The sequence below is a fragment of the Ixodes scapularis genome, unplaced genomic scaffold, assembly GCF_016920785.2.
Source record: "Ixodes scapularis isolate PalLabHiFi unplaced genomic scaffold, ASM1692078v2 PGA_scaffold0__279_contigs__length_252992795, whole genome shotgun sequence".
Lineage (NCBI taxonomy): Eukaryota > Metazoa > Arthropoda > Arachnida > Ixodida > Ixodidae > Ixodes > Ixodes scapularis.
Genome location: NW_024609835.1, coordinates 38,864,811 through 38,891,888, shown reverse-complemented (window position 1 = coordinate 38,891,888; position 27,078 = coordinate 38,864,811). Strand labels below are relative to the sequence as shown.

Here is a 27,078-nt window from a genome sequence, read left to right as displayed (position 1 = left end):
TGTGTGTGTGTGTGTGTGTGTGTGTGTGTGTCTGTGTGTGTGTGTGTGTGTAAACAAAAAACCGAGCTTGAAACAAACTTTGATAGCTTTAGAGATATTTTTTAAAATATATATATATATATTAAATAGGATGAGGGGATTTAGTATAATATTGATGATATTTAATAAATCCGAACATTGACCAGTCAACCCTATATTTACGATGGCGCAACGCATGTTTCAGCCTTTTTCAGAACGTTGGAAACGATGCATACCAAACCCTCAATCAACCTACTGGTGTTCCTATGTTCATCGTTTCTCCTCAACGTGTGTGACTCAAGAGGCCGTAATAATCCGACTGAAGAGTTCTACAATGTATGTAAATTGTGTGCATTCTGAATGTGTGTTACGTGTATTAGAAATGCTTATCAATGTACTTCGTCGAAATAAAATTGAAGGTAGACGTATAACATGACTGGGGCGAAGACGGTCTGCTTTATATTCAAAATATGTTTGCTTCAGAATAAAGTGCTGTCTCCCCTTATTACATAGAGTGATATACACATACGATCACCATCCCTGCGTTCTCGTTTTCCCCATAAACTTGTTGAAGCAATTTGTTTGTACCGGGTATACACTGTTATTATAATTAATTTTCCCCAAACAGGAGACCGGACTTTAAACCCAATACTCTTTCACACAAAAGACATATACGCGAACACAACAATTTTAAATGTGTATAAATAAGGCGAGTGTCAAAACTAGTTTATTGACTATATTAAAAAGTCCGATAAGAAAGTTTTTATAGGAGTTAATTGGAGTTATTTTAATCCAAACAGAGTTCAATATTTATTCAAGCAGAGTTCATCCCAATACAATATGAGGTTATTGGTGTTGGGCGACCAGTACATGGAGTACAATATGTCGTATACCCCTCTGCTTATCGAAATGCGCGACGTCTGTTGCATGATACGAAGTTAAAAGTGGACAGATTTGAAAATTTTCTTGCACATATCTCGATCTGCGCACAAGAATATTTATCGATAATAACAAATCCGAGTGCTAAAAATATTTATTCATTGTCTTGGATTAAATCACAAATAGCTTCAAGAAACTAGCGAGCTCGTGTTTTCAGGATCGAGTATCACAGTCTCGGACATTGGCAATCTGGGTCCCGAAAACGACGTATCCTACCGTCTGCTCGTCTCACCCCCCCCCCCCCCCCCCTCCTCCCACGCACGCTCCCACGACAAACCGACAAACCTTTTCGAGTAATTCTCGTAGTACTAACATTCCGTGACGAGGCACGAGACGCTTTCACCCTTCAACAAGATGAACTTCGCGCATGAACTGCCGTGAAAGCGGAACTGCACAACTGAGCGCATTCATCGTACGGTCGTACGTGCCCGATACCGTTGCGAAAAGTGCCAGTACCGGCTGAAAAAATTTCAGCCGGAGCCCCCTCCCCCCCCCCCCCCCCCGTCGTGAAAAAATTTTTACGACGGGGGGGGGGGGGGGGGGGCTCTGCCACTCCTCCTCTCCTGCTCGCCTGCCATTGAGGGGAAAATTTAGCGGGGAAATTTTCCGCTACATTTAGCGGGGAAGTTTTTTCGCTAAGTTTAGCGGGAACATGTTTCCGTTAAATTTAGCGAGAATAATTTTTCCGCTAGATTGAGTGGGGAAAAGTTTTTGCTATATTTACCGGGGAAGTTTACCCCTACCGCGCGGTTACGACGATGCCGACGGCGACGGCGACGCTGACGCCCCTCAAGCAGGAAACGGGTGTCTAGGAGCTGCGCTCTAAAACAACCTGCCACACACACACGCATACGCGTACACATTATTTGTCTGAACTAAACAGATATGTTGTTACACCTCTACATTGATCTCCATTGAAACCTAAATAAAACCAAATCTAGTATATCGCCTTTCCAAATGGTTTAGTAAATTTAACAAAGACGCAGATTTTATTCTTAAGAAGGTGTTTCACACAAAATGAAATCTACCTTTTTTTTACTTTTTGAAACAAAGAAATGGGCCTAAAACTTTAAATTACAGCACGCAAAAAAGAATTAACAAAAGCCCCATGCGCATTTCACAATTTCATAAAGTATATTTTGTGCCGTATACATTGAGGGCGAGACGACGGGACAAGTGGTTTTACAATGCACGGGTATAATCCGAGCTCTTCCTGGGTGCCCGATGGTTATGAAGTGAGTGTTGGGATTTGGTGGCGAGGACGACAGAATGGAAGGAGCTACTGCAACAAACAAGAGGACAGGAGATTGGTTGAAAAGGTCTAGAGAAGCGCAATGCTAAACAAAATAAGTGGGTTAGACGATTTAACCAGTGACAAAAATTAGAGAAAAAATTAAAAGGGTAGGCTGTAAAAATTCGTAGGTTAGGCGGCACAACCCACGACCCCATATAACAGTATTGCCAATATCCTCTAACCATCCATTTTTGCATCATGTTCGCCGTAGAACTGGCTACAGCGACTTGCCAGGATCGTAATGAAGGCTACCCTTATCTCTATATCTGCCCTTTTCACAAGTTTTCCTGCTACAATCATGTCTGGTTACCTACCATTTTCTTTCGAAACAGTGCGTGCGTTACACCTCAGCATGTTGACAGTGTGGCAAGCGTTACGATCTTGAACACAATTCGTTCAATTTCTGTGCAATTGCCCTGAGCGCGTATCATGCAGCATTTTAGAAGACGTTATTTTCACTCGATCTTGCCAACTTTCTGGAATAATATGTATTGCTTAATCCAAACCAACATAGCTTTCGCAAATAATTTTTCTGCGAAGTACAACTCCTGTCTTTCACTCACAATCTTCTTGCCATACTTGACCATGGGTCTTGGGCGGACTGTGTACTCCTCAATTTTTTTAAGCATTCGATAAAGTCAGTCATGACTTATTGCTGTTGAAACTGAGTAAACTTAATGTTGACCCAAACGAACTGAACTGAATTGAAAGTTTCTTGCTTCATCGCTTGCAATGCGTAAATGTCGCTGAGTTCACTTCCTCAATATCTCCCGTTAATTCAGATGTTCTTCAGGGTTAAATTTTAGGTTCATTAAGTTCCCTTATTTATATTAATGACCCTCCAGCCTGCATTTCATCTCCGGCTAGTTTATTTGCAGACGGCTGCGCTATTTACCTAAGAACTCAACGGACGAGATAAGCTTGTTGCAGTCTGACTTAACATTAATAACTAAATGATGTCGTACAAGGCAAATGGAACTAAACATGACTTAGTGCAAATCAATGTGTGTGTCTCGTCGTAATGCTATTTTTTATGCTTACTACCTAAATAACATTTGTTCAGAATCCGTGTTGTTACAAATACTTCGGTATTCCCATAACATCCAAACTTTTGTAAAACATTCCCATGAAGCGTGTCATTAACAATGCTAACCGCATACTCGATTTTCTGAGGAGGAAATGTTAGTCACGTGCCCTTGTGCCATAAACTTCTTCCTTGTAAGTCACTGGTAAGATCACACCTTGAGTATGCAGTTTTGTCTGGGACCCCGGCATGAAATGCGTCACTTCGGCCTTAGAATCAGTTCAAACAAGCCGGCCCGTTTTCTTTAAAATTACCATCGTTATACCATCTAAGATACTTTCATTATAATTACCGAATCCTGGTTTGCGTAAACAGTGTTCCCGTCTATTTCTATTTCGCAAAGTCTATGATCATTTTTTCCTGCGTCATCACCTACTATAATATCCCCTAATATATTTCAGTCATTTAGATCACCAAAACAAGGCTGGGGTTATTCTATGTAACAAATGCGGTTTTTTACCTTTTCAGCCCTCACACTTGTGTAGAACGAGACCGCCTTCCCTACCGAATAGCAACCATCCATGACAAAACTATATTTCAAGATGCTTTTTCTAACTTTTTGTTTTGTTTTAAATCCTGATTGCGTTTTTTTTTTTTCAATACGTTCTTTGCATTGTTTTATTAGTGGCGGTCAGCGAAGGACCAGAACGCCTATGTAAGGTCATGAACATTCTAACCGGACATTGGTTCATAACCTCTTTAAATTGTACAACTAAAGGCCCTAGTTAAATCTCCAACTTTGCTTTTCGTGCAGCATTTGTGCTTTCTAGCACTGGTTACGTAAGCAAAACTCGACAGGCCTGCGAAGACGGAACGACCGGGAGTTGCTTGGGACGCAGGCGCCAATTGATGTTTGTAAACAGTAGAATAGTCTTTTGAGACGAAAGTAGGACTACTATCGGAAGCATGCTGCACATTACTTGCAAATAAAACTGCGACCTCATATGTAATCCGCGATAGATGCATAATCCCCGATCCGGGCAGCACAGAACAATTCGCAAACACAATGTCGAGGATGAAGGCGGTCGCTCACATTAAATGGAAGCCTCGCGGTCGCCGATTAGAAGCTCTCTGTCGTGATTTATGTATAATCTGATTCGGGCAGCACAAAACAACGCAAACACAATGTTTGGGGGTGAAGGCGGTCAATCACACTCAACGGAAGTCTCGCGGCCGCCGATAAGCAGCTTTTTGTCAAAACGTGTCCAACAAACACATCACAATAATTCCATGCACTCCGAAGAAATAAACGGCCATAACCGAAAAGTTGCTATTGATGTATTCCGGCCGTTCACGACGAGAACGCACGACCGCGACTGCAACGCACGAAAAGCAGGAGAACACTGACGGGTGCTTTTTGGAAACCGGACCTACGTGGCCCCAACAACTCACCATAACTTGGCAAACGGCGAAGACTATGACCCCAGTGAGCCCATCAACGCTTCAGAGAGAGTCAGGTGACAAATTTTCGCCCAAGCGTTTTTGTCCTACGGAAAGCGGTCACGCGTTTCGCACCACCCCTCTGATTCGCTAGAAGCGGCTTTCGCACTCGCTCACAGCCACACAAAGACACAAAATAAAGTAAAGACACTTATAAGTAGACGAGTTCAAAGGGGTTGGACAAAGCAGCTATTCTCCCTCAGCTGCTTTGTATGGACCACTCAGGGATGGTCTGAAATAAGACTCGTCAGGACGCTTTGCATCTCAAACTGCCACTGATGTCGAAGCATGCCTGTTCTGGTGCACACCGAGAGATCACAAAATAAATACAAAAAAAAAAGTTCGAACGCCTTCGGAGCGGTCAAAGCTAAGATGCTGAGAGCATGAAACAAGCTATAGTCAGTTACAGGTTAAGAAGGTAGCGGCAAATGCCCCTCAAAGGGAACCAGATATCCCTCCGCCACCTCCGCATCCAATAGCGTCCCACAGTTTCCGTGACGTCGCGGCAAACGCGCGAGGAAGGGCTTGGCTTTCTGTACATATTTGCTTTATTTTTCGACTTTTACTTAGCCTTGTGGAAGGCCCGAGAGGGAGATTAGAGTTCTCCCCCACCGACGGAAACAAATACGACTTTCGGGGATTAGCTTCCCCCCCGATGGATACAAAGGATGCTTTCAGGGGCTCGGTTCCCTCTCTGATGAATACAAAGGTCGCTTTCTTAAAAAGTGGGATCGGAGGCAAGTTGGAATCCATTGAAGCGGAACAAGGAGTGTTTCCAGTGAACTCTTCTTTCGACTGCGGAGAGATTTGAAACGGGCGCATCACGCTTGTGGGTGGAGCTTCTCCTACCTTCTTGACTTGTAACCGACTATACCCGGTTTCACGCGTTGAAAAGAAAAACAGAAAAAAAAAAGCGTCGGGACGCTAGATATTTTGGTGTCACCACGCAGAGATAAGAATCACGTACCCTAGTGGGGGTGTCATGAATGCAGAAATGGACCTTTTTCCAGTAAGCGTCTGCGCACGCGCACACCCTTTTCCCTTGACCTTGACCGCCCTTTCGCCATTCTTGGGGGGCACTGTTTTCTTGCGACACTAATCTGTTTCCATGGGAGAGCACGAGTCCGGTTGCCCTCCATTTGTAGTAGGCGGCGAAACCGTCATGAGGCGCTCCTTACCGGAAAAAGGTCCATTTCACTTATCGTGTGTCATTCTTTCTTCAGAACTACACATAAAGATACAATCTCAGTGAAGGTACAATAAGTCGTGTGAGGTCCAGTCAAGTGAGTTTTACCACCCCAAATTAGGACGCCACAGTTTGTTCAAAGCTTCAGCGCAGGAGGTCTTTCACGAGTTAAAAGTAAGCAGATATTGTTTTGCTTAATCTTGATTTTCTTTTCTTTTTTTGACGTCCGGTTTTAGGCGGTCAAGAAATATAAAAACCTCGCCAGCGTGGCCGATTCAGGCAGGTCACTCTTGAGACTCAACCAAAAACGGCGTCGCGTACGGTATGTCAGGATGTCTTCGGCGCGACCGATCCCGTTCTTCACAGATATTGACTGGACCAAAATGGTATCGGCACAATCTTCCCGATTTTATCTAATAACGGCGCAACACTGTGCGCTTCTTGGGCTGTACATTTACTCGTCTTGGTTCATTTTTTTTTGCGAGCGGAGATGATTTTTACCATCGAAGTTAAACTGATACAACTGATGCACGCGCGACACGTACTTTTCGGCTCCTGTCGGACAGAGAGTTTGATCCCGATTGCAAAAACCATTTTCAAGCACTTCCTAATCATACGCGACTTCGTGTGAGATTAATTATATTCGATGTTTGTACCGCAGCCCATTAGCAGTTTCACCAAAGCAATAAACATGAACGGCTATGAAATCATGGGTGTATTGGACAGCATCACCATTACGGCCTTTTGGCTATCATCTCTGGTGAAAACGTTTTGACAGCTAAGACCTTTGTAGATTGACATTGCTTGGAGTTTGGCGGCTTTAAAAGATCTGCGTAAAATGGAACAAACATTTCAGTTGCATTCGTTTGGTAAGCACGGACTAACAGAAAATAGTTTTTATTTGTATATTTTTCTCCAATGATGGTAAAAGGCTTTCTCAAAAGGCTACAAAATTTTTATTTAATATCAAATAAAGAAAAAAAAACAGCCATTTAGGCGCCACCAGTACGTCTCAGGAATTGTGCCTACGCACGCTGCCATCTACAGACTGACGACAAAACCAACAACCCGTCGCGGTCGGGCAGTACTGACGGAAACTTTCAAAACCGAAGATGCGCGCTGTAAGTCGCATGGTTAGAGGCTGCTATTGGAAAAATATAGACTTCGGTGGGCAGCGTGGGAATCCAGATGATACTTCCCCTCCAGCACGTCACCATTGCATTTCGCCGGGCTTTTTCTGCCCGTGCGGTGAAGTGTCGATAGATGCAGAAAGCTCGCACTGGAGCAACACCACCTAGACAGAAGGCCTCCGCATGGTTTCCTCTTCTTCTATGAAACGTCATCACAGTCGGATCGCGCTCGGTCGGCTATTGGACCCGAGCCCGACCTTCGAGGCGCTGATTGGCCACGAGCCGCAGCCAAACACTGACGCAGCACTCGTGCCCAATCTCTCGCCTCGATCGATCTGACTATGATGACGCGTGTGGAGGCCTTCTGTCTAGGTGGTGTTGACTGGAGGGGGAGCATCTCTTCAGTTCTTGACCTGTCGCCTGTTATAACTATAGAAATCACTACGTTTCGCAGACTCACTAATCGCAGTCTTTTTTTGCAATTTCCGTGGGCTACCGACGTCCAGAATTTCTCGTCGTCGAGTTAAAAGATAAAAATATTTGCATGGTGTATTTGATTGCAATCTTCACGAGACAGAAACCAGTGACTTAACACTCTCTTCAGTAACCCATTGAATCTAGAGTTCGTGCTGGATTTTAATATATTATACACACTTCACATACTTCAGTGTGTTTCTCTTGATTCATAGCTCAACAACAGCAGCATTTTTAGCTTCACATTAAGAACATACTAAAACTTGTCATTGCCAAGTGATCTGCTACTGGTAAAGATTTAAGCCCAGTGCAGTTTTATTGGTCCCAATACAATAACATATTTATTGAATTCCTATACCCGTAATATATAAAATATTGTATTCCAATAAAATTATGATTATTGGGATCCAATACAATAAGTGTTCTTGTGATCCAACACAACGAGCTTTAGTGCGTGGGTTTAGAATTTCTATTGTACGATACAGCATATTGGACTTTTTCAATAGGGAGTAATTAAGGATATGCTTTTTCTTGATAAATTAAAAAAAAAAAGCATAACTGATTTATTTGCCTTAGCTAATAAGGCATATGTAGGGACATCTGCGTTATGACTTTTAAATGCGACAGCATTTGTTTCAGAGAATTCGAAAGAATCCCAGCCCGTGAAAGTGGAGGGATCCTGTCTTTATTCCTAGTGTAAACTCTTCAACTTATTTCCCCTCTTAGAAAAAAATACCATGTGTATTGCATGTAGGTGAAATTTGTTATCATGACAATTTTTTTTGAAACATAAGAATGTAAGCTCGACTTGAGAAATCATGCGGTGTCCTACAATTCAGTACCAGCTGCTCGAGAATTTAACCTGCTTTAATATCATGCATAATTACGTAGTAGAGTCGGTTTCGTAAGAAATTTTTTGTAGATCCTACAATTTGAAAGACAATAATATAGATGCCCGTTCATTGAGATTACCCTCAAACATAAAGTAGTACGATAGTTAACCCGAGCACATAGGTTGATATAGATGTTTTTCCCCTTTTAATTAATTCACTCGGATTGAATATTGTAGCACACGAATAGCATAGCAAACCACGGACAAAGGAGCTAAAGTTTTCAATTTTGTAATGTCACTTTTAAAGGATATTGAAACAAGGCCCATCCTGGTATACCAGTGCTACGCCAACGGAAGCAGCGTTGATCCCCCGGGCACCGTGAATTTTACAGTTCTTTTTGACGGGACCAATTCAACCACATCGGTGGCCTCGGGAACGCTTTGGTCTGCATCAAAGGGAGCTCCAAACTCCTATGTGAGGTGAGTATGAGCGTAGTCGCATTTAAGAAACATGATGCGAGAACAATGCATATTCCGCAGATGAAAACATGAATACCTGTAGTGGGCTCTCCTATGTTATGAGCAGCGCGATCCCGGAGCCTGTGTTCATTAAGTCGTTGTGATGTCGAGTGTTTCACCCCGTCCGAAATGGCCGTGTGAAAACTGCGCTTTACACAGAAATGACATTGGTAGCGTGGTTACCTCTCTCAAAGCAGCCGATTATCAGGTGCATAGCGTTTAGTTTAATTAGCTATTTAATTAGATGGACATAATCAACTTCTAAATGCCCCCGCGCAGTGTTTGCGTTTCAACTTTCTTATCATCCGCAACTGCGTCTGTTGGGCAACTGGAAGCTTTTATCCCCAATCCCGCTTTCCACTCGCTCTAAGTATTTCTAATACTTAGCCGTTTAGCTGTATTTAGTGGCGCTCAAAAATATTTTCATTCGAATTTTATGTTTGATTGTACTAACCAAAAATATATTTATGGAAAACTGGTCAATGACGTAATTATTGGAAAGTTTACTAAAGTTACCCTTTGGCAGTAGATAATATGGTACAAATTGTTTTCTCTGCAAAGCATAATTTTCGAAAAATATGTTAGGCCAATGTTTCGTAAAACAATTTAGCCCGTTATTCCGAGCGGTAATGCTGGGTAGTGAAGATGTGTGTGGAAAATGTTCCACCCAGTTTATTAGGTGGTACCTACGCATCGCTTGTAGTGGCCTCTTCGAACGCCGTTTCCACTCCACGGAAAGTGTCTTGATGTTCATGTTCATGTTGAAGAATATGACGTCCTCGGGAAGTTCGGAAAAAGTTGCTTCAAGTGCGGAGATGTTATGAAAGGCTGTGATCCTTCTCTGACAGTGTTTATCCGGGAAAACAAGGATTGAGACTCCCATGTGTGCTGAAACCAAATCAAACATCGGCGATGGGGACTGCCATGACATCGGACACGTGCGAGCTTCTAAAATATTTCTCGACCTGCCGATGAAGCTGTCATCCAGTGTGAATTTTCTGACCACTGAAATAAGCCTTCTTCGCGTGGATAATAGCGCGCGTTTCATTTCGTTTCATTTATTCACCCTCAGGGCATAACGCATTACAGAGGGGGGTGGCAAACAATGAGTCGCTATGAAAATGATATATGAAATAAACTAGAAACAGTGTAGGAAATCGCGTACCGCCGCCGATTCGCCATTTCCCACGTGGTCCGTCAACAAACCTAGTCCAGTCTGGTTCTTTCACAGGAGCGGGATTCCGCTCCCAGTTCATTGGTACAATAAAACACTCAATCTATAATGCAAATACAAGCTACATTACACAAATATTTACAAACGCACGTTAAGCCCAAAGCTAAACACAAAGAATGCCCCCAGGCCTCGTGTCCCGCGATATCCTAGATCCGGTCGCCACCCACCTGCCTGCGTCTCGGTCTCGTCCGGAGTTCTCAGAGGCCTCTCACCCCCTGCCCCACCGAGGATCTATCGATCGCTGGGCGAGGGGGTTTCTCCTCGCCCGCCGGGTGGATGGATGGATGAATCCGGCTGAGCCCTTTGGATCGGGCGGTAGCTTACGCCACCTAGCCATTTTGTTTTACCATTCAAGCTTAGAGATATTTAAATGTGAAATTTATATTCACTCCGCACTGCAAAGAAAATGAGGCTATAAAAACCCCCTTGTCATCAGGTAATTAGGAAATACCTAGTTTTCTCTCGCTTTCTGCCACCATTCACTTAATCTTTGCTTGACAATCTCTACAGTCTTGAAATCCACTCTCCCTTCGCTGTCTCTAAAACCCAGCGACTTTATTAAATCTATGCTGTCTTCGGTAGGCATAGGGTGCAGCCTTTTAGAGTAGAGTATCAACTGCTCAGCCGTCTCGTCCTTTTATCTACAAGCAGTGCACATTGTATCCATTTCCTGGTACTTCGCTCCCCTATTGAAAATCGCTTTGATGGGACTTCAGGATTTTTTTAAAGGGTGTGAAAGGGACTTCAGGAATTTCTGAGATGTTTGACGGGGGCACCGATATTTCCTGGTGGGTTCACTGGCCCCGTCAGAGGCTCTCCTGAAATGTCTAAAGTCCCCTTTACGATGCCTTGAAATGTCTGAAGGCCTGCCAAGAACTTTTCTAATGGGGTCGGGAAAACCTTCAGGCCTCTTGATATGTCTGTGTGGGCAACGGCCCAGGTGGAAAAAACACATTTCGCAGAATTAATGAACATAGCTGCTTATTGTACGCTACGGGGGAAAAAATAAGTATTTGGAGAATGCCGATCGTGTGTGAGTACGGTCAGATTTTTATTACTGCTCTTCTATCAAATACGAGTGGGCTCCTGGACCCGTCTGTCACTGCCCGGGTGTTCGGTCGCGAAAGAGCTACTGAGTGCGACCGCCCATGTGGAGAATTGACGAGCCGCGGGCCGAGTGGTGTTGACCGAGCGGCGTTTTGAGGCGAACGCAATCCTGTCCGCTCGAGGCGAAATACGTGCAACCATGTATAAAAAAAAAAGAAAAAAAAAAGAACAAGAAAAAAAAAAAAAGAACAAGCCGAGAGCAGTGCGCGCTTTCCAGGAACAGGGACGCACGCGGGAGTGACTCGTTCCGGGAACCGGTCCCCCCACGGGGGACTGTCCCCAAAAAGCAATCGCCTCTCTCCGCCCGGCGATGGGGAGAGGGTGCAGGGCTGCCAGGCCAGCGGTCGGGGGGAGGAGGGTGCTGTGTGCAAGCGGGGGAGGCCATAGCCATTTTCTCTCTGCTCGTGTGCGGTTCCGGTTATCCCCCGAGCCTGGATGTTTGGAGCGGACCAATTTCCTCCAGGAAGGTGAGCATGCATGGTTTTGAGGGCTCGCCCCTTGGTCTGTTTTGATCCGTGCAGTTTCTTTCTTGGTACCGCAGGTGAACCAGAGTTCGGCGCAGGCCGCCTCCAGCACCGCTCGAGCGCCTTTGTGTTCAGCGCATTCAAGGAGATGGTGGCCGGTGTCGGCTTACTCGCTGCAAAGCCTGGCAGTCGGGGTCAGCGTCCCACCGCATGTTGTGCCTGCGCACCGGGATTATGGCACTGTGGGTGTTGAGACGGTGGATGACGGCCGCTGTCCGGACTTGTTCCTTGCGCCTCTTCGTCCACCCGACTTCAGACCAGCGAGCAAAGAATACGCCGAAGACGCCGGCGCGACGTCATCATGGACGAAACCGTGACTGTGCTCGGGATTTCTCAACGGCGGCGGGTGCTGCTTACGAGTTTGTGGTTTTCGCTAAACGTGCTTACTGAGACTGTGTATGTGTCCGTGAGGTGCACCTGCTCGGTTTTATTAGCTGAACTACCGTACATCAGGAATATACCCAGCGGCATTGTGAGTACTTTGAAAGGTATTTTTCTTTGTGATAAGGATGACAGTTGTCCCTGTTTGATGTGATCCCTTTCGTCTACAGCTCCTTGCGCCGGGTTTGAACAAGCGTTGCTTTTTGAGTTATAATATGCATGTAAAACTATATGTCGGCAATAAATTTTCAGTGTTTTGACCTGCATTTTTGTCTATGGTTCACAGACATTTGGGCGTCTAAAGAGTTGATGGGCTAAAGGGCCTGACGCGTTAAAGGGCTGTGGGGCTAAAGGGTTTTTCTATGGGGTATCCTTGAAGGGCTTTTCTGTGGGGTATTTTTGAAGGGTTTTGAAGGCATGTGAGGTCCCATAATCCTTCAAGGCTGACGGGCCCTTTTAGAAATATTTTCAATAGGGTCTGTATTTTCTGGTTCGCAGAACACCCGTCCTCGCCTCAAACAACAATGAGCTTCCCCTAGAATTGTCATAAATGCTTTCTTTGGCAATAACTGTTTTGTTTAATCTATAGCTTTCCAGAGAAGTCTTCGTCTGCAATCCCTCTAGCCACCGATCTCTTTCTGTGGCCTTAACTTTCTTTTTAACTGAGACTTGCCCTTCCGTATCTCCACTATAGCCTAAAAACTTTCCTCTTAATTTCCTAGTGCGCTGTCTCCACTTTGTGTCTATACTCCTCATGTATAAATAGCTGAACACCTTTCGTGCTCATTGTTTCCCATCCATTTGCCTCAACCGATCCTCAAATTCTATCTTGCTCCCTGCTTCCCTGCTTTCAAATAAGGCCCATCCCATGTCTACTTGTACTCCCTGGTTTGGCGTTTTGCAATGTGCCCCCAAAGCCAGCCCACCTACTCCGCGCTGTTTTACTTCTAGTCCTGCATGCACTTCGGATTTCATGCACAGCACTGCGTTTCCAAAAGTCAAGCCAGGCACCATGACCCCTTTCCAAATCTCTCTTACCACCTCATACCTGTTGTAATTCCAAAGTGCTCTATTTTTCATTATAGCTGCATTTCTGTTGCCCTTACCTATTATATACTTTTCATGCTCACTGAGATATTGTGCACCATCACATATCCGTACTCCTAGATACTTGTATTTACTAGCTCTCGCAACTGTAATATTCTGTATCTTCAGCCTCTCAACTTCATCACCATTAAAAATCATGACTGCTGATTTTTCACTACTGAATTCTAAACCTAATTCCTCTCCTTCCCTACCACAGATGCTCATTAATTCCTGCAAATCTGTCCTGTTGTTAGCCATTAGTACGATATCATCCGCATACATCAATCCCGGTAAGGGTTGCTGAATTTTTTGGCCTAGCTTACTGTACGAAAGGTCGAATCCAAGCCGACTCTTCTATAGTTTATCCTCCATTCCTCTCAGATCCAACATAAACAGCAAAGGCGATAACGGGCGCCCCTGCCTAAGGCCTTGTCTTATGTCTACTTTCTCTGTCGCCTTTCCTTCCCATGTTAGAATCACCTAACTATCTTTGTAAATGTTCCTTAATAGTGCTGTTAGTCCTTCATCTAGGTTTAAGCTTTCCACTATGTCTCACAGGTTTCTTTGGTTCACATTGTCATAGGCACCCTTGATATCCAGAAATGCCAGCCTGTCTGTTTTCTTTTTGCGCTATTTCTATACACTGTGTTAGAAAAAATAAATTGTCCTCTAAGCTTCTTTGTTTCCGAAACCCATTCTGTAACTCGCCCAGTATGCCCTCGCAATCTACCCATTCCTCCAGTCTGTTCTTTGTAATCTGCATTACCAACCTGTAAATAACTGTTGTCAAGGCTATGGGACGATAATTTCTAATATCAGACTTATCTCCCTTTCCCTTATATATCATACTCATCCTACTAAGAATCCATTCATCTGGAACATTTCCTTTTGTTACCATAGTGCTCACTACCTCCCTTAGTTTTGCCTTAGATTTAGGACCCAAATTCTTCACCAGCTTGATTGGGATAAAATCTGTGCCTGTCGACGTGCCACTAGGGACTCTTCGTTCCGCCTTTTCCCATTCTCTTTGTCCAAAATCCGCGATGTCACAAGCTGAACTTCTACTTCCTTCGGTTCTCCTATCTTCCACATGTACTCGTTCTCGAAATGTCTCCTCCATCACTGCTCCTATATATCGTACTGCATCCTCTCCCTCTAATTGATCTCCTTGATGCGAGAGTATGAACCTCTGTCTAGCTTGCGTCGTTTCACCGAATGAGTTTAAGTGTTCCCAAAACTTCTTGGCTGCGTTTCTATCTTTCTTACTTACATTACTCATCCATTCCTCACCCTTTCTCTGAATTTTCGCATTGATCAAACTAAATGCCTCTCGGCGACAGGTTACAAAATTGTCCCATTTTCTTTTTACTTCCATTTCTGACACCCCACTACGCTTGGAATACCCGTGTTCTCTAGAGGCATCCTGGCGTTTTTGTATCGCTTGCTTCACTTCTTTGTCCCACCAGCTTTTTGGTCTACGTCCTCTGAACTTTGTCTAGTTCCAGAGCAAAAAGCCTAGTTAGGCTCTCATAGGTCCAATCTGTATACCGTGGCCCTGAGACTGCTTCCTCTATTCTTTTAGCAAATATTTCCAACTCTTTGTCGCTGCAGAAAATTTGCTTTGAATTATGTTGTCTAGTTTCAGCCTTTACTTCTCTGGCAAAAATTAGTTTGTGACCACTACCAAGACCTTTGGAACCTTCTTCATCTATATTAATTACTTGTAACTTTCCATATATTTTGTGTGACATGAGTACGTAATCTATAGTTGAATGTAGATTGCCAGTTTCCCACGTTATGTGCCCGTCACACTTCTGACCAGTATTGCATAAAACTAAGTCATGTTTTTCCACCAGTTCTAGTAATATGCTTCCAGTTGAGTCCGTATACCCATCCAAACCCTCAATATGGGCATTCATGTCTCCCATAATAATTATTTCAGAGCCTTCCCCTAGCTCACAAATGTCTCTTGATATGCCGTCCATCCTTTTTCTGTTTTCCTCTTTAGCACCTGTCCCTGTCTATAAGTAAACCACTCTAAGGACTGTTGATTCCCCAGTTCCTTTCAGCCAATAATGTTCGGCGCACTCCTTTCTGATCCTTTGAAAGTTCATATTCTTCTTAATAAATGCTCCAACTCCACCTCCCTTCCTCGTTCCCTCCATTCTGTTGCATTCTTCCCACACATAGTCAGGGTTGCAAGGTGGCTGCTCCATGTCTCTGAGATGTGTTTCCAGAAACCCATACACCATTAAATCCTCCTTTCTTAGTTGCTCCTCTACCTCTACTCATTTTAACCTATTTGTACCACTCTGCATGTTAATATATCCAATGACTGATTGTGCTGTTTGTTTATACCTATTCATACGTTTTCTCCTCTTTTTAACCCTGGGTGCCTCTCCTGACTTTGTTTGGTCTTCAGTTACTTGAGTGCCCCCAGGGCCCTCGGTTCCTCTAGAAAAGCAGTCACCGTGCCGCCCATCCTATCCCCCACCCTGTAACCCGTGGCCTCACTGTAGTGAATGCCATCTGCAAAAGGGCGGGAGCCAGCCCCGTACACGTCCCTGTTTACTTCCATTACGTCGTACCGAAGCTGTCGACTCATACCCTTAATTACTCTGTTGGCTTCGACAACGCTCCTCTCCGTTACCCCAGACTGCCCCCGAACTTCTGGAATGATGCACACAACCACGTGCACATTCTGAGACACGTCCCTCAGCTTACGTATTCCCACGTTTAGCTGCTTTCCGAGGTTCTGGCTCCTACCCTTGAGCACATCATTAAGACCCGCATGAACTATTACTAGGTTCCTTCTTCCCTACCGGTTATCCGACATCCCCTCACGTGCTGCAGTTACCCCCTGGTCTCCCTTTACCCTGTTATGTACACCCCTCTTAACCCGTGCTACGTTAGAGCTCCCCACTACCAGTACCCTAGATCCTCTGGTACCTGCGCGCCCTTGTCCTGCGACTTATTTCCTGTCACCTGACTGCCCGACGCCTGCTGCTCGAAGGCGCCATTGAGCTGAGTGTCACTCAGCTTTCCAGCGTCGTCGAGCCCGCCAGCCAACAGGCTGGACTCCCGACCACCTGTGACCCCAGTCTGCACACTGGCGATTCGTCCCGCTAGAACTGACACTTCCTCCTTTCTTCCCTCGCTACTCTCACTCGCTCGAATTACCCCTTCCAGGCGGTCTACCCTACTGTTACAATCCCTCATGCGCTCCTCTAAACCCGCCTTCCATACTTTCCTCAGCTCTTCCGCCTGCTTTTCGAGGCCCACCCGCTGCTCCCTCTCATAATTAAGCTGCCTAGTCAACTCGTCAACCTGGGCCTCGAGACCCACCCGCTTCTCTCCTTCTGCCTTAAGCTGGGTCTCAATCTCCCGAACTCTACCCTCCCATTCCAAAGTTACCTGCTGAAGCTTTACACAAAGCCGACACTCGAAACTCATACCCGCCGCCTCCTCCAGACTCCCGAAACCCGTCTCCTCTAGGTAACACCACCTCCCACACCCCTCGCACTGCACCAACCCGTCCCCACCCTTGTCCTGCCGACAAAAATCTAGACCCATGTCTAGACCGGGAACCAACCGTCCCTTCCCGGCAAAAATTCAAACAGAGCCTGCTTTGCAAAACTAACTTCAACTGCTGCTGTTCAAACCTAATACTCCTACCGTATAGTCACTTCCAATCAACTCTCAAAAAAGAGAGAGAAAAGAAGAAAAACTGGTACTTAGCTTTAGGTGATCGAGGAGAACCAAGAAACACGTCCGCTCACCGCAACCGCCGCTCGAGGGCGCTGCAGGCGCCACGGGGGTGCCTGCAGCGCCCTCCAGTCGCTAGGGGAGAAAGCGGCACGTCGGGAGCCGAATTCGGGATCCCGATCGACCCCGCGGTGACACGACCATGTGATCGTGTCTGAGGCGAGGCAACTACGTAGCTGCCTGGCGGCCAAGATTGGCAGACTGGCTTGATAGGCGCCCTCGTGAATGCACGGTGCGCCATAACAGGAAGCTGAACAAAATCAGGTAAAGAAGATAATTACTGCCTTATGAAAAAAGAGCACTGTCAGTCATTGAGACGATAGACGCCGAGAGGTGTTTCGATTCGCGCAATGCTTGTGGTACAAAGAAATAAAATTTAAAAAAAAAACACTTCTATTAGTATGAGGGACACCAACTTTATGCTGATGATCTGCTCGTGATGAAACCCAGATTAGGGTTAGTATGAAAAACTATTTTGGGTCTCACACAAACCCAGAATAGGGTTAGTATGAAAAAAAAAAGTAAGATAAGCTTAACCGAGTGATTTTTCGGTGGACTGATGGCTGTGGGACTGAAAGATTAATCTTCGTTAAGGAAATACGCTACGTTCCGTAATAGTTGAAGGGGATGAGGCGTAGCGATCTGTTTTGTATAATTTCGAGTGGTGCTATTAGCGCATGAACCAGGATCCCAAATAGACGAAACATACTCCAGTTTGGATCGTATTAGTGTTTTGTACAGTATTTCTTTTATTCATTTTGGTGCCAATGAGAAATACCCTTTAAGTTGCGTTACATTACGTTATAACTGTGAGAGTCCCATGTTAGATCAGACGTGATATGTAATCAAGGTACTGGTACTCTGAAACCGACTGCGGCGACACTCCTTGAATATTATAATCTGCAGGTAGTGTCGTACATCGAGTAAGGTTATAAATTTCTATTTAGCTAAGTCTAGTTGCTCGCGAACACGCCCGACACAGAACAGCGGTGTCCACCCGGTCTTCCGGACCGGAGGATGGTACATCTTAGGGCGCTGAAAGAAAGGCCTGAATCGCATCTGAGAAAAACGAGCGGCGGTGGCGGTGTGTGCGCGCCCGCTGTTGCTCGGGTCGTCGGGAGTGCTTGCTGATGCAAAGGATAGTTTAAGTAAGTGTTCCGCAGCGAACCATACAGGAGGTGGCACAGAAGTCTCACGCGCGTAACAACGCTCCGGTGGCCCAGTGACAGCCAACGAAGGCGTCTCAGTCGGTCCTCGTAAGATAGGGAGGGGGGGAGCACGCGGCTGGTGCACACGTGACAGAAGAGTCCGCGTTGCGCGACGCTTGGCTCCCTCCAGACGCTGAGAACGGTGTTCTTGGTGGCAGCTCAAAATGAACGCACAGTATTCTAGGCGTGGGAGGACAAGAGAGCAGTATACAGAGTACGAAACGTCTCCGGACCAAATAAGGGCAATAGCCTTGTGACAAACCCAACGGTTTGACTGCCTTCGCCACGATGCTGGAGATGAGCAGGACAAACTCCCAAGTGGGCGCGAGGGTGGCCCCCAGAATTTAAAGACACGTGGCCACCGACACAGATGTGGCAAAAAAAGGAATAGCACGGCGGGTCCACCCCTTTTTTTTTTTTTCAGCTGAAGCGCGCTTTTGGTGTAGCTTAGTCGTGGATGGTTGGAAGTGGACCAGTATGCAATCATGCAGTGAGTGATTGCCTTGAAGGTGGGAGCTAGAAGAAAGATGACCCAAGCGGGTCAAAATGGTTGTGAAGTCCGCGTATTGGATAAATATGACGTCCTTTATCTTCGGTATGTCGTCCACATACACTAAGGAGAGGGCGGCTCCCAATACAGAGCCTTGTGGTACACCCGTGGAAATTACAAAGTCCGCCACGAAAGCCCATAAAACAATACCATGAAAGAGCGATTGATAAGGAAATGAGCTTTCCAGCAAAGCAAGGGGCCACGTAAGTTAGACCGGCAAGGTTCTGCAGAAGGTGATGGTCCAGTCTGTCGACCGCATCGCTGTAGTCGAGTTGTATGAGGTCCGCGGAAGGGCGGTCATCCAGCGCCTCACTTATGTTGTGCGTGATGGTGGCCAAGGTATAGTCTCGCAACCTATTTCAGGCCTAAATCCGTGATGCGATGAGGAGAGCGTGTTGCTGCCAGTCAAGTACTCTAAAAGTGTGCAATTTAGCAGCCACTCAAAAGTCCTGGACAGGACCGATGTGACGGAGAACAAATGTTTTCTGTCACGTCTGTCATGTCTTTTATCATTAAATGTGTTTACTAAACGAATATTTCATTTAGAATTGTTACTTACAATTCGTGTTTTCTGACTATGAGAGATATGTAAACTGATTGGCTCACAATTTTTGTATAATAGGCAGATGATGCGTGACTTTACGTTTACGCATAAGGTTGTGAGTGGCGTCGTTGATGGCAACGCGCTACTGAACTGTGTTTACTTACCTGTTCCTCAAAGGCCTAGTCAGGCACTTTTATTGTCTTATACTCCAGTTTGACAAAACTTCGATCCCGTTATCGGTCTTCCACCGGTTTTTAACAAATTGGGATCAAAGCTAATTACCTTTTATATCAAAATTTTGAATACGAACACACAGAAAGGGTATTGACATCTTCCTTTCGTTTTGACCTGTCAACATTTGTTCTTGTGATGTGAATGCTTATTATTTTGACGTAGTGCTTTAATGAACTGCTGTTTGTGTGGCACTAAAAATAAAGTAAATGAATTAAATCAATTGAAGCGCATAAAATATTTCTTCTGATAATATTGAGGTAGAAAATGAATTGTAAGGCATTACATGATTCAGCCGCGCCCAATAGGAAGAGTGAGCTAATACGTTAAAAGAATATAACTACCCCCACGATATTACTTAATGTTTCTCTGTCAGCTCATGCTTGCTACTGGTCTAATATAGCGCTAGACATGGCGGTATTAACCCAATAGCAGGTATTACTTTTGATGAAGACTGGCGATATTTGCTGAAGTATAAACACCTTTATATATATATTTATATTCTACTCGCAGCACCACATCATAAGTGTGCGATTACTCTATATGTACGGCGTGATCAGTCACATATTTCACTATTCTGTGAGAGATTTGGAGGAGTGTTCAACACACATCAGGACCATCTCAATATAGTAGTAGGAACTACAGATCGTTTTCTGAACTTTATATCACATTGCCTGACTCTCCTCATCTAGAACCTAAATTATCGTAAAGTGTTTAGGTTCTAACTGATTATATGTTATGGTATATCTTACGTAGTTTGCTTAAGAGCTCGTTTCTGATTTGTAGGGGCGACTTCCAGACATATTACGATGCTGCTAGAGGTGTCGGTGTCCTCACCACTTCAAGTGAGTAAAACATTCACACAATAGAACTGGAGAAGTAGCGACATTTTATCACTTGGAACATCTATTGTGAAAGTAAGGTGAATTGCTATATTATATATTACTTTCCTCTGATCGTCTTTTTCAAATTTATTTGAGGCGTATGAGGATAGCATATCCGAGGGTCGAGGGGGAATGATGGGCTCCTATTTTATCGCTAATCTACATAATCATCTTGATAAACTAACCTTTATTTTATGCTTGTTTTTGCACAAACAAAATAATTTCCGTAAGAGAGAAGTATAAGCTGTAAATACATGCCACATTACTTGATCTATGCACATAGATTCAACAATGAGTTTGCCCAATCGCTCACGTCAAAGTTTAATGCAATTTACAAATAAGAAGAGCAACAACTGTGCTTAAGCAGAACTTTTCTCCAACGCATAGACACGAGTAGTCTCACATTTTTGACGATTGTTGTATTGTAAAACGTAACCATTATTAAGATTAAAAAACGTCCCGACTACTATGTATGTATTACACAAACTAATATGCAAGACTCAGCCGAAGCAACTTTAAAATAGATCTGCTGATCCAATACCAAAGGCTTAAAACTTATAAATCCTTACCAACATACAGTCCCTACGGCATTAAAGCGAAGCACTCAAATGATTTAGTCACGAAATGGGCAGAAATTAAAAAATCTATTGTTACACTTTTTAAAGGCCAAGGCCCTTAATACTTCGGTCGCTCTTCGTGTATATACCACTTGTCGTTGCGCAAAATACATAAAAAAAGATTAGCTTCTTCCGAAAACATCTGTCCGTGGTTTTCTCTGTTCACTGAGATTTGTGCTAGAAATTGTGTTAGATTTTTAGTCGGTTATTTAAAAGAACTGAAGGATAACGTTTGTAAATCGTGGACATGTATTTTTAATTGTTAAAATACATGGCATCCTTGTGTATACATGTTTGTATACTTGGGTCTTGCTGTATATTTAAAATGCAAATGTGATTCACTATTTCAGGACTGGGGAAGTAAGCTTCAGGTTGCTGTTTATATGTACATGAGTTTAGCATTTAGGGCGCATTAAAATATAAATAAAATTAATAGTGAGTGTGCATTCCACTCTAAAAAAAGTCTGTGCGTCTACTTTCACGCACAACACTCGGAGAGCCAATCAGCGCAACTTACGGAGGCAGCTCAGCGAATGACGATGCCGAAACATATGTTTAGACCAAAAAACGCAGTCTGAGAGACGATGCAGAAACATACGTTTCTGCATCGTCATTCACTGAGCTGCCTCCGTAAATTGCGTTGATTGGTTTTCCGAGTGGGTTGTGCGTGAAAGTAGACGCACATATTTTTTTTGAGTGTAGAACTGCTTACTTATTCAGAAAATATAATAGTTTATGCTGTTTAATTATTGTTGCTCATCATGTGCATGGTACACACCTTAATATGTTAAAGGGTTTAAAATCCCCAAATCTCGGATATAAAAGATGAGTACCTGTATGAAAGATTCATCATATATCGACGCAGGTATGCACCAAAGACAAAATTATAATCTACGTACCGAAATATCCCGAGAAATTTCCCACCTAAAAGCGAGAGAAAATTGGGTGAAAATGAGGAGTGGGCTAACTTTTGGTATACGATAAAAAAAAAACAAAAAAAAAAACATGCTACTTAATTGTTTGGGACCTGCAAAACTAGTTTTCACAATGAGGGGTAATGTATCATAGAAAACTCTTTTTTCCAGTTAGCAATGCTCGCTTATATCTCGCGGTGGCTTAGTAACACCAATTTTGCCGTGGTCACGGCTGGACATCACCCGATAGATGTGGGCTATCTTTCGGTGATTTTGAAAGAATAGCAAATCTTACGAAAAATATGGGTGGGATATCTTTCGGGGGTTTCTCTCAAGATATTACGGTATATTGAATCATAGTGTTTTATAACGCACGTTCCCTCGCTTAATACACGCACAGTAAAACTCTCTGGATGACGCGAAATGAACTTATTAATTTGATGCAAATATAAATCAATGTTTTTTAATGTTGAAAATGACTATCTTTTCTGGTAATCAATTATAATCATATTATGCTCCCTGGGAAAACTTACGTTTGAGCAGTAGTGATACATGACAAATTATTATGTAGAACAGCTGCTAATATGCATGAAAGGTGTGAAAAATCCAACTTCGGCAGCACACACAATCCTTGCATACGGACTTTTCTTCTCGCAAGAAAATATTTTATCACAAGAAAATGCACAATTCAAAAAAATAAAATTTTAATTTCATATATTCTTTCTCAAATGTTCTAAACCATGTCAGATTGGCTCACCCATTATTTTTACAATTCAACATGAGCACATAACTTTTAAATAAAACTGCAAGACACGCTTCGCTATGTTTTAATTTTAGTAAAATGTATCGACTACTGATATAGACTAATCTCCTCAAAAAGTTTAGTCTAAACAATTGCATATATAAAATATATAGCCGTTTAAACGCCTAAACAAAATAACGATCACGACAATAAAATTCGGTTCTAACCCTCGTTCATTTATGATTTTGCAATCCAGCTGCGACAGAGGATTTTACGCTTCTAAGATCATTCAAAGGAGAGTCACTTTACATAAAAATTGGTAAGTCAATGCCGATTTTGTTTTGCTTTTCGAGTCCAGGAAAATTAAGCCAGTGACTAAGTCTACGGTCTTATGAAGTCAAAGGGAAGTGCTTCATGTGAAGGGATGAGTATGTATAATGCTACCAGTACACACTTTGAAAATTAAATAAAATAATTTTCAAGTGGGGTTCAGAAACTGGAGCGGCTCCTCAGTGTCCCAGCACAAAAAAGTACATATTACTATGGGAAAATAGATCATCGTTATAGACCCTCAATGCAAGGTTACGTAGCACAGCCCATCGGGTGAAAATTTGGTTTCTGTCCGGCTACCTGTGGCTTGAAATGCCGGAAGAAGCCAAAGTAGAAACACACTTTTACCTTTTTTGACCCGGCTCTTGGTATCTTGGCCCTAATTAAACTAACAAGCTTCAAAGTTAGGCATCCCTGCTTGTACTTCGCCTGTCATCTCGTATCTTTGAGCCTAAATCGCGAAAAGTATTGCCATTGTTGGAATTCACGTCTGATTTTTCGATTTTCATGTGGCAACTTTGGGTTAAATTCACGAGCTAGTGCCAGATTAATGCTTCACTGCTGATTTTGCGGTTCATATGTGGCATATTTTATTCAAGTCTGGAAGATTTGGGATTATGTGGCGAGCCAGAGAAACCCCCCCCCCCCCCCCAAAAAAAAAAAAGAAAAAAACGTAAAAGAAAGTTTCTCGAGTAGTAACGCATTGGAGCAAAACCATATTAGGTTCAAGCTAGTCACCTATAGGATTGCCAAGCTAGTGGCGAGTTCGACGCGTTACTCTGACGTGCTACTCGAGATTTAAATAATTTTCACGAAAAAACGGAAACGACTCTTTACTGCTGGTTTAGATTAATGCAGGGCGTGATGTTCTATTTACATCTACGTAAATTGCCGATTACATTCTGCGGCAATAGGATCTGTTTCATGCACGATTCCCGCATCCTTGGTGCAAACATTCGTAGACATACAATCTTAGAAATAGGAGGCTCAGTACTTACCGCCCCATGTCCCATTTATAACACCCCAATTCTGCATTTCAACGTTTAGACCACGGACGTCGAACTCACGATACCAACTTTATGAGCGCCTTGATAGCTCTGTAGTAATACTTACTAAATCACTAACGTACGTATCACAAATAAAAAAAGGACAATTATTTTGTAGCAGGGCAAACAAAACCATCAGTGTTTTTCACTAGTCTTTAATGAATACATTAGCTAATAGGTTGTATCATTAGACTATCAAGCCGCTCGTGAAAGTCGGTATCGTCGGTTCGATATCCGGGGACTCAACGTCGAATTGTAGTTTTTGTGGAGTTATATATGGGAAAACGAGTGTAAGTAAAACAGCCCCTACTTCTGAGTATTTAAATGTAGGTCATGGCAGAAACTCAGTTTTGTGCCTGTTACCAAAAATAAGTAACGAAATAGCGCTACTTCTTAGTCGTCGAAACTTAACGCATTACTGATATTCGTTAATTCACTGCAAATTCAACACAGTGCCGTTACCGTTACTTCTAAAAAAAACCGAAAAGACTGGTACTTTTGCGTTACTTTCGATTGTATTATCTGACAACGCTTGGCCGAGAATACAAGCTTAAACAACGATTACACTTTTTCAAAGTGATTTAACTGTGTAATATTTGTTTAATTATATGTTACATATAATCTCGATTGTATTGACTGTGTTTTTTTTTTTTTTGCGAATAATCTATAGACCTCATGCACGACCACTGGTTTGAACGAACAAGTCAGAGCGCGGCGACCAATTTTCTCTTGCGATGAACATATTGTACCGAGCAACGTTGCGCCGAAAAAAGACAGCTGCTGGCAGGCCGCGCGACGGACGGTTAGAAGAAGCTGGTCGAGACCAGCCGCTTCGATGGTGGTCGATGCTCGTCGAGACCAGCGCGTCTGGCCAGCGCGAAGTGTTTTCCTTCATTATGGTGTTTTGCGTGCAGACGTAAACTAACCTTTATTCGTTAGAATATACTCTTTTTAAAGTTAATACATTACACCTTTTTATGGTAAATATGAAGGCCCTGGGAATGAACTCTTTTAAATAGTTCACGAACGAGCGCACGCCGCTGGCCAGGCGCAGACCGGAGGTCATGAGCTGCTTCGCCGACTCTTTAAATAAATTCGGTCTGGAGACCTTTTATGCGCAGTTAAAAAAGGCTATAAAGCTGTGCCACGAAAGATTTGGGACATTGAGAAAATGATCACAATCCCATCAGCAAGAAATCGGATGATCCGGTAGACAGATGCTATGGCAAAGTCAAGTGCAATTAGTAGTATTATAAGCGACGTCCTTATGGCTGATAAAACTATAGTTATACTAATGATAAGTCGAATCACCGCTATGACAAAACAAATTAACACACTGAACAGCGGGCTAACGGCACACACCAAACCTGACTAAGCCTGCAAACCGAGCCTGCTAGTGGGCCAAAAAAATACAGATTGTCTTGCCAGGCACCTATACTAGCAACAATTAGTAAAGAAACAACCAGTGACAATCACCTTAAAAGTTCGTCACGACTACAACCGCAGTAGATAGTTCGCTAATTCGATTATCCAAAGATGAAAAAAAAAAATACCGAGGGCATCTAAGCCTCTCTGAGTTTTAAATGCGAAAGCATCCCTGGCTCGCTGGTTACACTGGGTGAGGCAGTAGGGGAATTAGCTGAAGCTCGGCGCGGCGCCGGGAGTACGAAGCTCGGCGCAGCGCGTGCTGTAATCACATGTCCTCTCATCATCATCGTTGCCCTAGCTGCGTTTATCGTTCGAGGACGTTAAACTTTAAAGCGTAACGTTAGGCCTAACGTTAGGCCAAACGTCAGGCGTCCCTGCGTCCGTATATAATTAATATAACTATACCCGCGCCCCTGCCCAAAACGTCAAGCAGCTGCGCGTACCGGTTGACGACGTTAGACTTCAGAGCGTAACGATAGACCTAAGGTTAAGCAGGGGACACCTGAGCGATGAAAATGGGTGACGCGCGGCAGTGTCACGGCAACCGGTGCTGGCGTCCCTACGTCACTTCCGCGCGGCGGCGTGGCTCGGATCTGATCGATACAGATAAAGCCGCACGGTGCGCCTGTGGTGCGCGGCGAGCGGCGAGAGCCGCGCGGCGCCCACTTTCACCACTCATGCGTTCCATCCTTTGGGCCTAACGTCAGAGCAGCGCATACCCGCGTCTCCCCGTCCCGCCGCGCCGCCAGCAGTTCGGCTGGCCCCTCGGCAACAATGACGCCGTTGCTTAGGAACCACATGACACGTCGCAACCAATGCGAAGTTACAATACCTTCTGTGCTCCAATAAAAAAAAATAAAAAAAAATAAAGAGAAGCCTAAATTTCCCGAGTTAGTGCTAAGGGGTCACCTTCCTCCCAGAGGAGTGTAAAGTCATAAAGTGGTAAAGTATAGAATACTTTCGAGCCAATGCTTCAAGAATTATCCAAGGTTATACCCGCATTAACCACAATTGTTTCACTATGTTGTGTTCCAGATGTCACCAGCAAAAACAATACTCAAGCGTACAAGATATATGATGTCGACTTCAAATGCATGAATGCAAAGATTCTCTTGCGTCAAGTTTGTCCTTTTCAGTGCAACATGAAACTCACCCGAGAACTGTAAAGCAGTCAAAACTTAAAGTGATTTTAATACGCTTTATTTTTGCACATGGTCTCCTTGGCACTCTCGATATTACATACGTTTGCACATTCCATCTATTTAATGGGCATTATGCTTCCTTTTATGCAATTCTAGAACGTTGAAGTAAGTAGATATCTTTATTGTAGATGAATAAAAATGTCTACTCCCACTCATCCAGCGGATTCACGTGGAAATTTCTTCTAAACATAAGTGCGTGCACGTGATCCATAACGTAGTAACACTAAAGGCCTGTTCGCACTCTCGCAACCGAGTACGACCGAGAGAGACGAGGTCTGTTAAAACTTCTTAAAAACTTCTTAAGACGAGGGAACACACTGGCATTCTGGCGCATTCTATGCGGTGGCCTTGAACTGCATTTCACAAGAG

General features: G+C 43.9%; 1 protein-coding gene across 1 annotated transcript; it reads left to right on the top strand.

Moving 5' to 3' along the window:
- Window positions 1-246: 246 nt before the first annotated feature.
- On the top strand, window positions 247-26,673 carry LOC115311034. The gene is made up of 5 exons (XM_040221652.1): window positions 247-354; window positions 8,705-8,877; window positions 20,333-20,391; window positions 22,960-23,022; window positions 26,543-26,673. The coding sequence occupies exons 1-5, from the start codon at window positions 247-249 to the stop codon at window positions 26,671-26,673; spliced, it is 534 nt and encodes a 177-aa protein (XP_040077586.1).
- The last annotated feature ends 405 nt before the right edge of the window (window positions 26,674-27,078 follow it).

What these genes read in the sequence shown, in the direction of transcription:
- LOC115311034 (XM_040221652.1), top strand. Translation starts at nt 247, where the DNA reads ATGCATACCAAACCCTCAATCAACCTACTGGTGTTCCTATGTTCATCG. An exon ending in GCTCCAAACTCCTATGTGAG is followed by an intron (nt 8,878 to 20,332) that starts GTGAGTATGAGC and finishes TCTGATTTGTAG; the next exon opens with GGGCGACTTCCAGACATATT. An exon ending in CGGTGTCCTCACCACTTCAA is followed by an intron (nt 20,392 to 22,959) that starts GTGAGTAAAACA and finishes TTTGCAATCCAG; the next exon opens with CTGCGACAGAGGATTTTACG.